The sequence below is a fragment of the Orcinus orca genome, chromosome 11, assembly GCF_937001465.1.
Source record: "Orcinus orca chromosome 11, mOrcOrc1.1, whole genome shotgun sequence".
NCBI lineage: Eukaryota > Metazoa > Chordata > Mammalia > Artiodactyla > Delphinidae > Orcinus > Orcinus orca.
The window spans coordinates 37,251,709-37,264,193 of record NC_064569.1 but is presented as its reverse complement, the minus strand read 5'-3'; the positions used below and the strand labels follow the sequence as shown (position 1 = coordinate 37,264,193).

Genomic DNA, 12,485 nt, shown 5'->3' with positions numbered 1-12,485 from the left:
GTTTCTATTTCATTTATTTCCACTCTGATCTTTGTTTCCTTCCTTTGGACTTTGTTTGTTCTTCTTTCTCTAGTTCCTCTAGGTGTCAGGTTAGATTGTTTATTTGAGATTTTTCTTGTTTCTTGAAGTAGGCATCATGGTATAGTCTTAAACTCAGAAAGATATACAATATAGCTATCTGTTTCCATTTTGAAACAAAAATAAAGATGATGTTATTTAGCATTGAATTCACTCATTAGTCTTCCTCTTTCTTATTTAATTGATATATGAGTAAACTTTGAAGTATCGGTATTTACATCTACCTATCTATGTGTTCATCAGGCTTACTTTATGACCTTATATTTAGGGTGTTTAAATACGTCTTTGGCATCTTTTAAATTTAATAGTTCAGCTTTTAGTTTGTAATTTCCTCACATGGGTCCTTCTCAATTTTTCTCGTTTTCCATATTCCCTTTTATGACACGCTCAAATGTTGTGACTGTTGGTGGTCGACTGTTGGGTACAAGTCTTGTGGATTAATTGTTTGGGCAGTTAAAGAAACTTAGCGGTTCATGCAAACTCCCAGAGTAAACTTGACCTAAGAGAGAAAGAGAGAGCCCTTCATTATCCCAGCTGTGAGCTCTTAGGCACTCATTGCTCTGGAGACAAACAGGCTTCCCTGGGGCTATTCAGTGGGAAATCCGGAACTTAAATAGCAGCTTTAGCAACTGAACACCGAGGTCAAGTTGTAGCTCTGCCCGGAGGTGAGAGAACAGCTTTGGAATTTATTCTGCCTTTTTCCTGTGCATGCTGAGTGTAGAGATAGTATCAAACAAATGTTAAAAAATACTCTTTGCTCTACAGATGAGAACTCGATATTCTTTCAAAAGAATGGGGAAGAACATTCAACGGATTGTTCATTACATGGCTGTCTCTCTCACAATACCCATTTGGTGTAAAAGAAGTTATTATAAACTGGCATATTTGCTGGGGGTAATTTCAGGTGGTCAGGTCAGCCCCAGCCTGATAGAAAGTTAAGTTCTATTCTTCAGTGTTAACACTGGTGCTTACATTCAGTAATGTGGTTTTTAATTTTTCAAATTCCTTTATCTTTGTTTTTAGTCGATCACAGAAAAAGATGCAGATGGTTTCAAATATCTCCTTTTTCGCCATGTTTGTTATGTATTTCTTGACTGCCATTTTTGGCTACTTGACATTCTATGGTAAGTACCTTCTGTCAGTACATAAATATAGGTATTAGTAAGTAAATTAGTAAAAATCAATATCGAAATAACTTTTAATATGATAGCCCAAAAAGCAACAAATCTGTCCATTGACTTAGCTGAGCTTTTCTTCTACTTAAAGCAAATGGCAGTGGTTCCTTTCCATATTCATGCAGACTGCACAATAGAATAATTACTGAAACAATATACTGTAATTTTTTCTCCTAATACTGTTCTTAAAAGAAATTGCATTTTATAAGCACGCCACCTTTACTGAGGAAAGTTTAAAACTATAATCAGAGAAGGCTTTCCTAATTGCTGTTGAGAACTGGGTCAGATTCCATTAATAGAAAAGAGAGATTTTGAAAGTGAGAAAGAGTAGAGTGCTACACTCATGACACTCTGCATTAATTAAAAATAAAGCACCTGGGGCTTCCCTGGTGGCGCAGTGGTTGAGAGTCCGCCTGCCGATGTAGGGGACGTGGGTTCGTGCCCCGGTCCGGGAAGATCTCACGTGCCGCGGAGCGGCTTGGCCCGTGAGCCATGGCCGCTGAGCCTGCGCGTCCGGAGCCTGTGCTCCGCGACGGGAGAGGCCACAACGGTGAGAGGCCCGCGTACCGCAAAAATAAATAAATAAATAAAAATAAAGCACCTGATCCTTCAGCTGCAGGTGGAGCCTTGCAACGATTTGAAGCAGTGACATAGAAAGTTAAAAGAAATGAAATCTGAAAAAGAACAAGGTTTCATTTGTAACTTTTATTGACCCTGTAAGAATAGTTTACCTTCTTTTACTACTTCTTCATCCTCTTCTATTCCAATCATCCTGCAGCTTTATTTAACATCTTTCATTATCATTATAATTTGGGACCTAATATAAATTTAAATACATAAATTTCACATTCTCTATTAAATAATATTTCTTGGGGGCATTTTTTCATAAACACAAATGTCTCAAAATTTAAACACATTTAGAGATGATCAATTCATCCTAGAGAGGAAGGGAAGCACCAAGTCCTAACCACTGGACCGCCAGGAAATTCCCTTATTAACATTCTCACAAGCGATAGAGAATAGCATTGCCTAGTGAGTCCATAAATACCACATTTAATTTCTGCATAAAGATGGTGTTCTTAAGTTTCCTGCAGAGTTGTAGAGATTAGGGTGGGTAAAGGGAGGGAGAGAGAGAGAGAGTGCCTAATGTTAGTTGAATGGTCTCACTGCAACCTTGTTTAAGCTATGATTTTTCTTGGCAAATCCATCTTTTTCCCACATAGAATAGAATACCAAACCCTTTCATACTCTTAGGTCAAAGAAAAAACTCAGCTATTTTTAGACGGTTATGAATTTTGAATCAAGGAAGTTAGAACTAAGGAGATTTTTATTATATCCTAGGGCCCTTTTTCTAAAATTGAGACCCATCTCTGGCCCTGACTAGAATTGGAATTCCACACCCTGAACCTTGAGAGGGGAGGGAAACTATCTTTCGTCAAAGGAGTGAGCATTTTCCAGTTGGAGATAAGATGGCAGAGTAGAAGGACCTTGAGCTCACCTCTTCTCACGAGCATCCCCAAATCACAACTAACTGCTCAAAAGTCATTGATAAAAAAGACACGAGTGAGCATTCTTGCTCTCAGTGGCTGCCATTCTAGCTTTGGTTCTCTTTGAAATGACACTTCCTGAAGTTCAGAGTTGAGAAAAAGTTCAAAGTGCTGTGTAAGCTAAGTACTTTTTTTATGAGAAAAACATACCTGGAAGAGAAGAATGATGAACTTCACCATGGTGAAGTTCCATGGGTACCTCTGCCGCTTGGACATTGAGTTATAAGAGGAGAGTTTGAAAGTGGCCCCGTGGGGCCTGCAGTCCGCTTAGCGAGAGTGAGGCTATTCTGTGTTGTTTGATGAGTGGCACCAAGTCGGGGAGAATCTAGATGAAGAAGGGCTTTGTGCTTCAACCGTATGGTATTTCTACCCCCAGCTTACTCTTAGGTTTAGTGTAGGGTAAGTTAAGCTCCCCACTTGGTGTAACTTCTTCTAGTGATTACTGTACATTCCTTTTTGCTACAGGTACGTGTGGACAGGTGGTGCCCATCTCACACAGGGGATTTTTCTTTTCAACTTTATAAATTGTGAATAGACACTTCGATACCCAGAACATTGCTTTCCTTGCCCTTTAGTTTACAAATTCTTTGTGGCTCAGAAAACCCGTCATTCCGTGATGTGCCTTTGTCTTGTTTTAACACCCTCTTACGTTTCCCTCGTTTTAGAAAATGTGCATTCGGACCTCCTCCACAAGTATCAGAGTAAAGATGACATCCTCATCCTGACCGTGCGGCTGGCTGTCATTGTCGCTGTCATCCTCACGGTGCCGGTGTTATTTTTCACAGTGAGTAAAAGGCCTCAGTGCAACTTGAGAAAAGCTGAGGTCTCCTTGCAGAGCAAGCCTGCTGCAGGGAACTCTCCTGCATCATTGAAACTGCATCAAGAAAGGATCCCATAGCTCTTTGCAAAAAAAGTGGGATCAGTGAGTTAGGGTAACCTTCTGATGGAATGAATCTTCGTTCTAATTTATCTGTCCCTCTTCTTTACAGAGAAATGTAGATAGACTGTTTGAATCCCAGTCATCCATGACAGGGGAATATAGAAGAACCGTGAAAGAACACTCAGTCATAGATAAAACAGAAACGATCCCCCTGTTTTATTCGTAAAGAAAAAGACTTCCCATCTTAAGTCAAGCCCCCCTGCTTCCCAAACTGTTAAAGCTATCTATAAACTCACTAGGTGTGACAAAACATGTCCCAAATGCCTGTGCACCAATCTTTCAGTCACTGCCGAGAAATGTGAAAGGCAGCGTGCTGTGGGCATTACGGAATTTTTTGTTTTCTTTTCCTGCAGGTTCGTTCTTCTTTATTTGAACTGGCTAAGAAAACAAAGTTTAATTTATGTCGTCATGTCTTCGTGACCTTCATACTGCTGGTTATTATCAACTTGTTGGTGATCTTCATACCCTCCATGAAGGATATTTTTGGAGTCGTAGGTACGACTTTCTGACTTTCTGCTTATTCTATTTACAATAGCTGTTTAGAAACCTGAAGGTTCACGATAACAACCTCAAACTTTGTTTTTCCTTATTTTTCAGGAGTTACGTCTGCTAATATGCTTATTTTCATCCTTCCTTCGTCTCTTTATTTAAAAATCACAAGTCAAGATGGAGATAAAGGAGCTCAACGAATTTGGGTATGTCTCATGCCAGCCACTCTCATTTTTCTGATTAGTTTTTCACTGAAATATATCAAATACATAGTCCATCTCCACCAACTAATACTACTTTTAGGGATCTCAAAAGTAGGCAGCAGTCCTAGTGTTTGCCCATTTGGGAAATTTAAAATATCAGAATTTTCTCCATTCCCTCAAAATATTTTCAGGTTTTGCTCTTTTGTGCCTTATTTTGCTCTGCGAGGGCAGGGCCAACTGAAAGATTAGACGTTTATCATCCTGTGTCTCTGTAGGGTAATGCCTTGTCTTTAGCAAGACCTGAAGTGGAAAGGGGCTCAAAGATTTTATGCAGTCTGCTGTTTCGGTACAATTCCTAGTCCTGTAACTCCATGCTACAGCCCAGGGAACCTGCAATGCCTTAATTTAAATGGCTGAGTTAGTGTAAAGAGTCTTTTATATGATTTGACAGAAATGCTTTGGAGCAGCAGACCTGGATTCAGAAACTACCTTTCTATATTGGGATTCTTGTTTCCAGGTCTGGTGAAGTTCAAGGGCATCTTGAAGGTGGTGCACTTGGAGACAGTGAGGGAAGCAGGGGTGAAGTGGCTGCTACATGAGTACCTTCTGGAGCACCATTATGTTTGGCTTCGGAGAAGGCTTCTCAGCCGCCCTCCCAGATAGTGTAAGCACTCCAATCCACATGTTACCTGAGTCAACAGACCCGGATGAGAGACATAGGCATGGGGGATCATCGCTGTGCATGGAGGAGAAGCAGCGTTGATGCTGGTAGAGCATCTGCTTCCCCAACAGGATCATCCCTAAAGCCATAAATCCTCAGTCCTTCTAGAGCTGACCAGTGGGGACTTCATGAGGACAGAGAGGAAGAGCAGTCACTCTGGCACAGCAGTAACGTAAACTAAGATTAAGTTTGACAATGATGGAGACCTACTGCCCGTGAATTCTCTGGGCCTCTCCAACCCTGCTCCCGTTTCAAAACTGCTAGGAGGATCTACCAACTAGCATTAGACAAGGGATCCAGTCCATGTGGGGACCCAGTGGGAGTTACACCAGACCGGTGATGGTGAGCCTGTGTGCAACCCTCCCAATGCCACCCTTCACCTTCTCCCCTTCCCTTACCTCTGTCTCCCCATCCAGACTCTAGTCCAGCCCCCCTGGCTCTCATGTTGCTTCATCCTTCTCCCTGAATTTCAGCTCTCATTGGAAACTCTCAAGGCCAAGCAGTTTATAATCTCGAGTTCTCCAGATTCTAGAGTTAGGAACCTGCCCCCTGTGGCCTTCATCAACCCTTAAAATAACTTTGTTTTGGACACCCATTTCCTATGTTCACTCTAGCAAATCTACTTTTCTTTTTGATATCCTTTTAACACTTTTTCAAACAGAAATGTTTGCCTGCCAGCGATAACCTAGGTTGGTTGGTAAAGAGTAATGAAATGACCTGTATGTTTTCTAAGCCCATTCTTTTTTTCGGTTGTCGTCTTAGTCTGAAAGAAGCTGTGAGGATACCGTCAGCTGTAGAACAGATTCACTCTGAGGTGACTGTGAAGTCAAAGGACAGAATGCAGAGGATGGTTCTGATAGCTGGTTTTTCTTAGTTTCCCATCCCTGGAGAATCAGATGCACACAGTTTTAGAAAGATTCTCACAGTTCGGCAATAGTTGTAACAAACTCCAAATACAGAGGGACTCAAAAAGAGCGGGAAAAGCATATCTGTTTTTTCCCTGGTATGTGTGGGAAATGTTTGCTTCCCTGAAAATAACCGTTGCCTTTCTGTCACTCCAGGCTGCCCTTTTCTTGGGTCTGGGGGTGGTGTTTTCCCTGGTCAGCATTCCCTTGGTTATCTACGACTGGGCCTGCTCATCGGGTGGTGATGAGGGCCACTGAGACCAGATGGAGAAGGAAACGGTCAAGTTACCACTCATCAGCAAGCCCTCATCGCATCCTTTGCAAGTTTACAGAAGCAAACAGAAATTTACAAGATACACAATGGAATAACACTTTGGTAACAAAACAGAGACCTGTTTCTATCATGGTTCATGTCCCTCCAAGATTGGGGATCAATTTTAAGGATTATGGATTTCTTTTGTTCCAAATTGCACGCAATCACATTTTCCAGTACTTTTCCCAATCAGTTATTTTTCACTCTCCTAACTCTGTTTTCTGTGATGTCATCGTCTCTTAGAACTTGGAAGACATGATCATCCGTCATGTTTATTTATTACACATCCAGATTCTGACATAATTTTCCTACTGATGTTCAGCTTATAATATCTGTACCTTTTTAGAAAAGAAAAGAATCTTGAATTGTATATATTTATTTTGCTTTACAGAAAAAAAAATGGTTTCGTAAATAATTTGCCTATTTTGGTTAACATAGCACATAGGGATAATCATATGAGAGTCACAGGGCGCGCACCCTTGCTGGACCAGAGGATGCCCAATATTTGAGGCAGCTCTGATCACCTGGCAGCCGAGCTTCTGCGGCCCATGGCCTCGCTGGCACTGCAGCCCACTCTGTGCAGAGATATTCTCTGGCGACTGTTCTCAGCTGGGAAGGGGATGGGAGTGATTCTTACCTCGGTAAACATACTAATCTACACATCTGGGTAATCTAGCAAATGAAGTTTTGTTTCCCCCTTGACAGTTTCTGTCAGAGTTACTCTAAGCTGCGTCAACTTCCATTGGGGAAGACCCATGATACCTTTGTAACAAATTGAGAAGCGAGAGTCCTACACAAAGATTGTCCAAAATGCCTAAGGAAATATTCCTCGGGTGCAGGTAGCCCTCAGCCCTGCATCGGTATTGTTCAAGGGGGAAAAGCATTTTCTTAAATTACAAACCCAGCAGCTTTTACTCATGTCCACCGGCTTTTTGCATAGAGAATCATGTGTGTCTAACCAAGGATGATCTAGGATAAGTAATTCCTGCTTTATATTGGGTACCTTAGGGGCGTCTTTAAAAGACTTGTTTTATATCTGTAAATTTAGGTTATTACAAATATAAGATTTTTGTACCTTAAATAAGCCTCATTCCTATTTCTTCTCCATTAACCATCCATCCAGTCTCGAAAAAAGAAAACGAGCCCTCAGAGATGGTCTTTGAGAAGAACACGTGATGAAATCACTGTGTACCTTTCTTCCCCCAGATGGGGCCTTTGGCGTCTGTGCTCTCTCTCTTCTCGCCCCTAGTCAAGGGTGGGCCGTTACTGCCCGACTGACGTGAGCCACACAGGAGGACAGAGTTGCCTCACACTCTTACCCCAGCCCCTCTCCTAAAGCAAGTGAAGGAAACTACAGAGAGGCTGAAAAAAGAAGAGAGTTTGGGACAAGGTAGCTTGGAAAGGCGTGGGAGACAGTATAGAAACCCAGCACCGCATTCCGCCTGAGCTGGGCCATCACCTATGATTGGACTGTCCGTGTCACACAGTGAGAAGTGTGTGTACCCTGTGAGCTGGTCACTTGAAACAGGACTTGTGTTTTATCTGCATCCTAGTTGAATTCCACAGACACGTAAGTTCACCAAGCACAGATTTCTTATCCAGAGATAAGTGGCCTCTAACCGCAGACTCCTGGCAGAGTTTCCAGGCACTTAGCTCTGGGCTCTCTTCCTCCCCCACGGAGACCCCCAGAGGCCTCCACACTTACCGGGAGTAACACGGAAATGTCCCCTTCCCTTTACAGACTAGTGTCCCATAGAGAGCGCAGGCATCAGAAAGCTTTCTCGTGATCCTCTTGGGGGAAAAGGAGAAGTTATTTCCTGCATTTCTTAGTGGGATCATCCTAGCTTTTACCATAATGCTCCAGAATTACATGCACATTAGGTCAGAGTTCAGGTGTTTAGATATGAGTACCTACCTATGTATGACTTCCTAACCTAGTAAAATCCACAGCCCTCTCTGTCCTTCTCAGCAGTGTCTTCCATGTTAGATGAGCAGGGGAGAAACTCAACAAAACAAGTTGGCTGGCCCTTTGAGCTGTCCAGGGCACCAAATAATGAAATAGCCAGAGAGTGGATGACCCTCCATTAAATAAACTACAAATGTAGCCTGCAAGCTATATTATGCTGCTTTCTGTTTTCTTCATTAATTTATAACAATTCATTTTATGCCCACAGAGTCCATTTAGAAGGCGATCATTAGCTCTTGGGATGTGTAGTGATATTTTTGGATGTCTGGATTTTACGTGTCAGGACAAGGGATTTTTATTATTACTTAAAATATACTTATTTAGAGGAGGCACATTGCTGTGAATGTCTGTGATACTACAGGTTTTTTAAACCTTCTTTGTAATGTTTATCTAAGTTTATTGTTGACTGAATATAATAGACCCTACTGTAATTTGTCAAATATCACGGACTAATTACATCATTTGTGTGGGATTAGCTGTAAAGTGTACTGCCCTTATTCTTCTTATTCAGAACAGTGAACCGGTAGCCAAAAATACATGTACCACAGATGTTAGGTAGAATTTAAATAACACAGTCAAGTGCTGTAGAAGTTTTTCTGCTAAATGAGTAGACTAACGAATATTATACCTTAGCCTTTGGGAGCAGCACGTTTTCCTTTGGTAGATAGGATCTCAGCACTAGTGAACGGCGCCACCTTCGTACTTTGGATTATGAACTGTTCTCTAGTTATAATAACACAGCACACTGGAAATCCCTAGTTTCCTTCATGTTACTTACTGGAAGTGGGGTTGCAGAGTATAGACGGGAAAGAAGTCCAGTCTTGTTAAGCACGGGCAGCCCCCAGTTTGTAAGCAGACCAGTTGTAAAACTGTCAGTTGTTTGCAACCTGGAATGCATTTTCCTTTAGAAACCAGGTTATACATGATGGCTAGGCCCCCAGACCAGCTAGAGAAAACGATCTAAGCCCATAGTTTAGCTGAAATAGGATAATATAACAAGATTGCTAAAGAACCTACACACTAAATATAATATTGTTTCTAGGGGGTATTTGTTCAGAGTTGCCAAGAATCCCTCACTCGTTGTTATTGGAATCTGGATTGCCCACTCCAGTCACACACCACCAATTAGAGGTGCCCAGAGTGGCCTGAAGCTAGGTCTCCAGCAAAGGAGGGGGACCAAGTTCAGGGCCACCAGAGACCTCGTGGTAGGAGGAGGGTTACGGAGGATGAAGGGTCCTCCTGTGGGCCGTAAACCGCCAGGGACGTTCTCCGCTGCTACCCTTTCTTTTCTCTGGGGTCTCAGGCCTGGCCTGCCTGTTTCTATTTGTAGGACCTCTTACTCCTGGAGTTCGTCTCCTTCCCTCCCGCTACCAAAAAGGATGCCACGGCATAGCTTCTCCCACATGCCAGTCATAGAAGCCAGCACACAGCACTTTTAATGGGTTTAGTGCTAGTAAACCATGGTTTAACTGCCCAGTAATCAAATGGGGGTAAAAAAGCTCTCTACCCACTTTTCCTTTTTTACATTTGCAGACCCTGTTGAGACGGGCATCCATGGGTCATGGCCGTGGGGCTTGGGGTGGACAAAGGGCTGTGGTAAGGTGTCATGGTATTTCAGAGGACACCTCAGACAGTTACCCCAGAATTGGCTTCTTTCTGGAGTTGGCGTCAAGCCTCCAAGCCAGTGGTTCTCAAAGTGGGGATCCCCAGACCAGAAGCATCAGCATCACCTGGGAACTCATTGGAATGCACATTCTCAGGCCCCACCCCAGACCCAGTAAAATCAGAAACTCTCAGGGTGGAGGCCCAGTAAAAAGCCCTGCCAGGGAGCCAGTTTGTCTCTCCTTTTCCTCTTCATTAGTCCTGCCCATAATTCTCTGAGGGAGGTTCCTAGGACTCACGGACAAGAAGTGGGAAGCAGGACTTAGGGAGGGGAGGAAGGGGCCTCGTCTCAGCCCCCTTCCCACTGGAAATGCTGGTATAGGTGCATCATTGTAAGCGGGGCTCGCGCAGGCTGACACACCATAAGATTACAGTTATGGCAGCTGTGAAGAAATAAAAGTGAGGTGTTTGGGGTTTGGGTGGTTTTTTTTTTTTCTTTTTTGAAAGGAATTAAATGATAATACCGTTTGTAAACGCAACCTCAGAGGAAATACTGAATTCATGTCAGGAGTAAATTCTCCAGAATGTTTGGGTTCAGTGTATGGCGATCAATCCTGTCCTCCCTTTAAAGTGAATTCTCTGCTGAAAGTCCTGCACTGCAAGAGGGGCTACAAACCGCTCCGAAAAGATGAGTGCTCAGCTCGGTTTCAGCGGATCAGAGTGCTGGACAGCACGTTTTGTTGGGGTGGGCGTGGGGCGGAGGTCAGTGAAATGATCAGATACATGATTTTATGCCTTAGTGCAAAAGCCATCAATCAGTTCCTCTCTGTTTATCAGTGTAAGTGGCATGAGGCTTAGAAAGGGTGTAAACTTTAAGAATGTTTAATTCCTCCATTCCAGTTCACAGTAAACTTCTAGCCCCTTTCAGAATAAAGACGATGGAGACTGCATCATTTAACGATGTTAATGAATGTTTCCTTAGAGATGGCAGATCTGAGAATCTTTTAGCAGAATACACTTCCTCTAAAATACACACGGTGAATTATTCATAGTTATCTAAGGCTTTCAGGTACAAATTGGGGATGGGGTGGCTGACAACTGAAAAATACCACTAAATCTTAAAGGGAAAGTTCTTGAAAAACATACAATTCACAAGGCTCAGATCTTCTTTAGGATTTTCTTGGAGGAAGGACTGTGAAACTGGGCCCATGTGCATACAGGCTTGAATTTGTGCTTTTAAAAGGAAGAATCTATGCAGTTGAGGCTTATTGTAAGAAATACTTCATTTGTATGTAAATATATTGTAAATAAATAGGCTGTATATTTTTGCAGTTGTTGATCCTCATTGAAATAGAAGTCGCTAGTATCTGCATATCAAGAATGTTTTCATAGATATTAGCGGTTTTGTTTGGGAATTAGAAAAATTTACATTCTCTCCCAGGTAACATAGTTCTCTCAATGTAAACTTGGAACCTACAAGTCTTAATTGTTTAGAGAGAGAAATGTCTGAGAAATAGTTTCGTTGATTTCTTATACTGGTGTTATGATCAATTATTTCAAAGCTAGTCCTCTGAGATACAAATAAGGAACATTTTAGACCCAAATTATTGCCATATAGAAATAGATGTACCCAAAGTAACGAGTTGTTTCTTCATAATGCTGTTTCACCGTTAACACTACACAGCATTTATGAAAACAGAAGTTGGGGAGGAGAACGGTTTTTGGGTTTTTTTTTTTTCAAAATTGAATTGCTGCATTTCCCAAACTTTGGGATCTCTGAAAGGGGGGAAAGACCTGAAGATTAACTATGAGCACAAATATGAAAGAAAGAAAAAAAAACCCATTATTTTATCAAGCTTTTGCAAGTCTTGCATGATTGCCTTTTCTTTTCAGTGTCAACGCCAACATAGACTGTGTTAAGTCACTTTTTCCCAAAACACTTGAATCTTGATCGTTGGTATGTAATCCGCTCACTAGAGTTCAGTGTATTTTAGACTTCATCTAAGATCAGTGCGTGTAGCACACCACTGTTTTATTAATGTAAAAACCTTGTAAATGAATTTCAGATGGATGATTTAAGTGAGTCACAAGTCACAAAACTTTGCCATTCATGGTTGATCAAACACATATTTCCCCCCCCCAGGATGTGGTGTAAATAAAGACATGTAAGAAGTTCTGTTCTATAACTGCTCTGTTAACATAGTTTTTAAACATTAAAAATGTGGAATAAAAGTATGAATTTTTGTCTTCATTCTTCTGGGGTGCAGTACTAAAAAGGGAAGTATTTAGGTACTTACACACTATTTGGGATTGTTGGAGACAGATTTGACACGTTTGTCAGTGCTCTGGGACACTGAGAGTTCATGGAAGATTATATTCAGGTGCCCAAACTTTAAAAATTACTTCCGATAGAAATCTATCTGATCTGAAGCACATGACATCTTTTCCATCCTTCGCAATTAGAGTAGGCTGAGCGTAATATTTTCTTCTTAAACTCAGGTTCATCTTCATGAATATCAGTTTCTGTGCCATCTTGTGGGAGGGAC

General features: G+C 41.8%; 1 protein-coding gene across 4 annotated transcripts in view; it reads left to right on the top strand.

Moving 5' to 3' along the window:
- The window catches only part of SLC38A1 (solute carrier family 38 member 1), a 74,317-nt gene extending 62,143 nt beyond the window's left edge, over positions 1 to 12,174 (top strand). For 3 of the 4 annotated variants that reach the window (XM_004274423.3, XM_004274425.2, XM_004274424.2), the window contains 5 exons: positions 1,102 to 1,202; positions 3,466 to 3,584; positions 4,094 to 4,235; positions 4,338 to 4,435; positions 6,215 to 12,174. In XM_004274423.3, the coding sequence (XP_004274471.1) occupies positions 1,102 to 1,202; positions 3,466 to 3,584; positions 4,094 to 4,235; positions 4,338 to 4,435; positions 6,215 to 6,316 (562 nt within the window). In that variant the 3' untranslated portion in view covers positions 6,317 to 12,174. Of the gene's footprint in view, positions 1 to 1,101; positions 1,203 to 3,465; positions 3,585 to 4,093; positions 4,236 to 4,337; positions 4,436 to 4,949 lie in introns of all 4 variants that reach the window. The other variant, XM_033436496.2, reaches the window with a different exon arrangement.
- Positions 12,175 to 12,485: the final 311 nt, after the last annotated feature.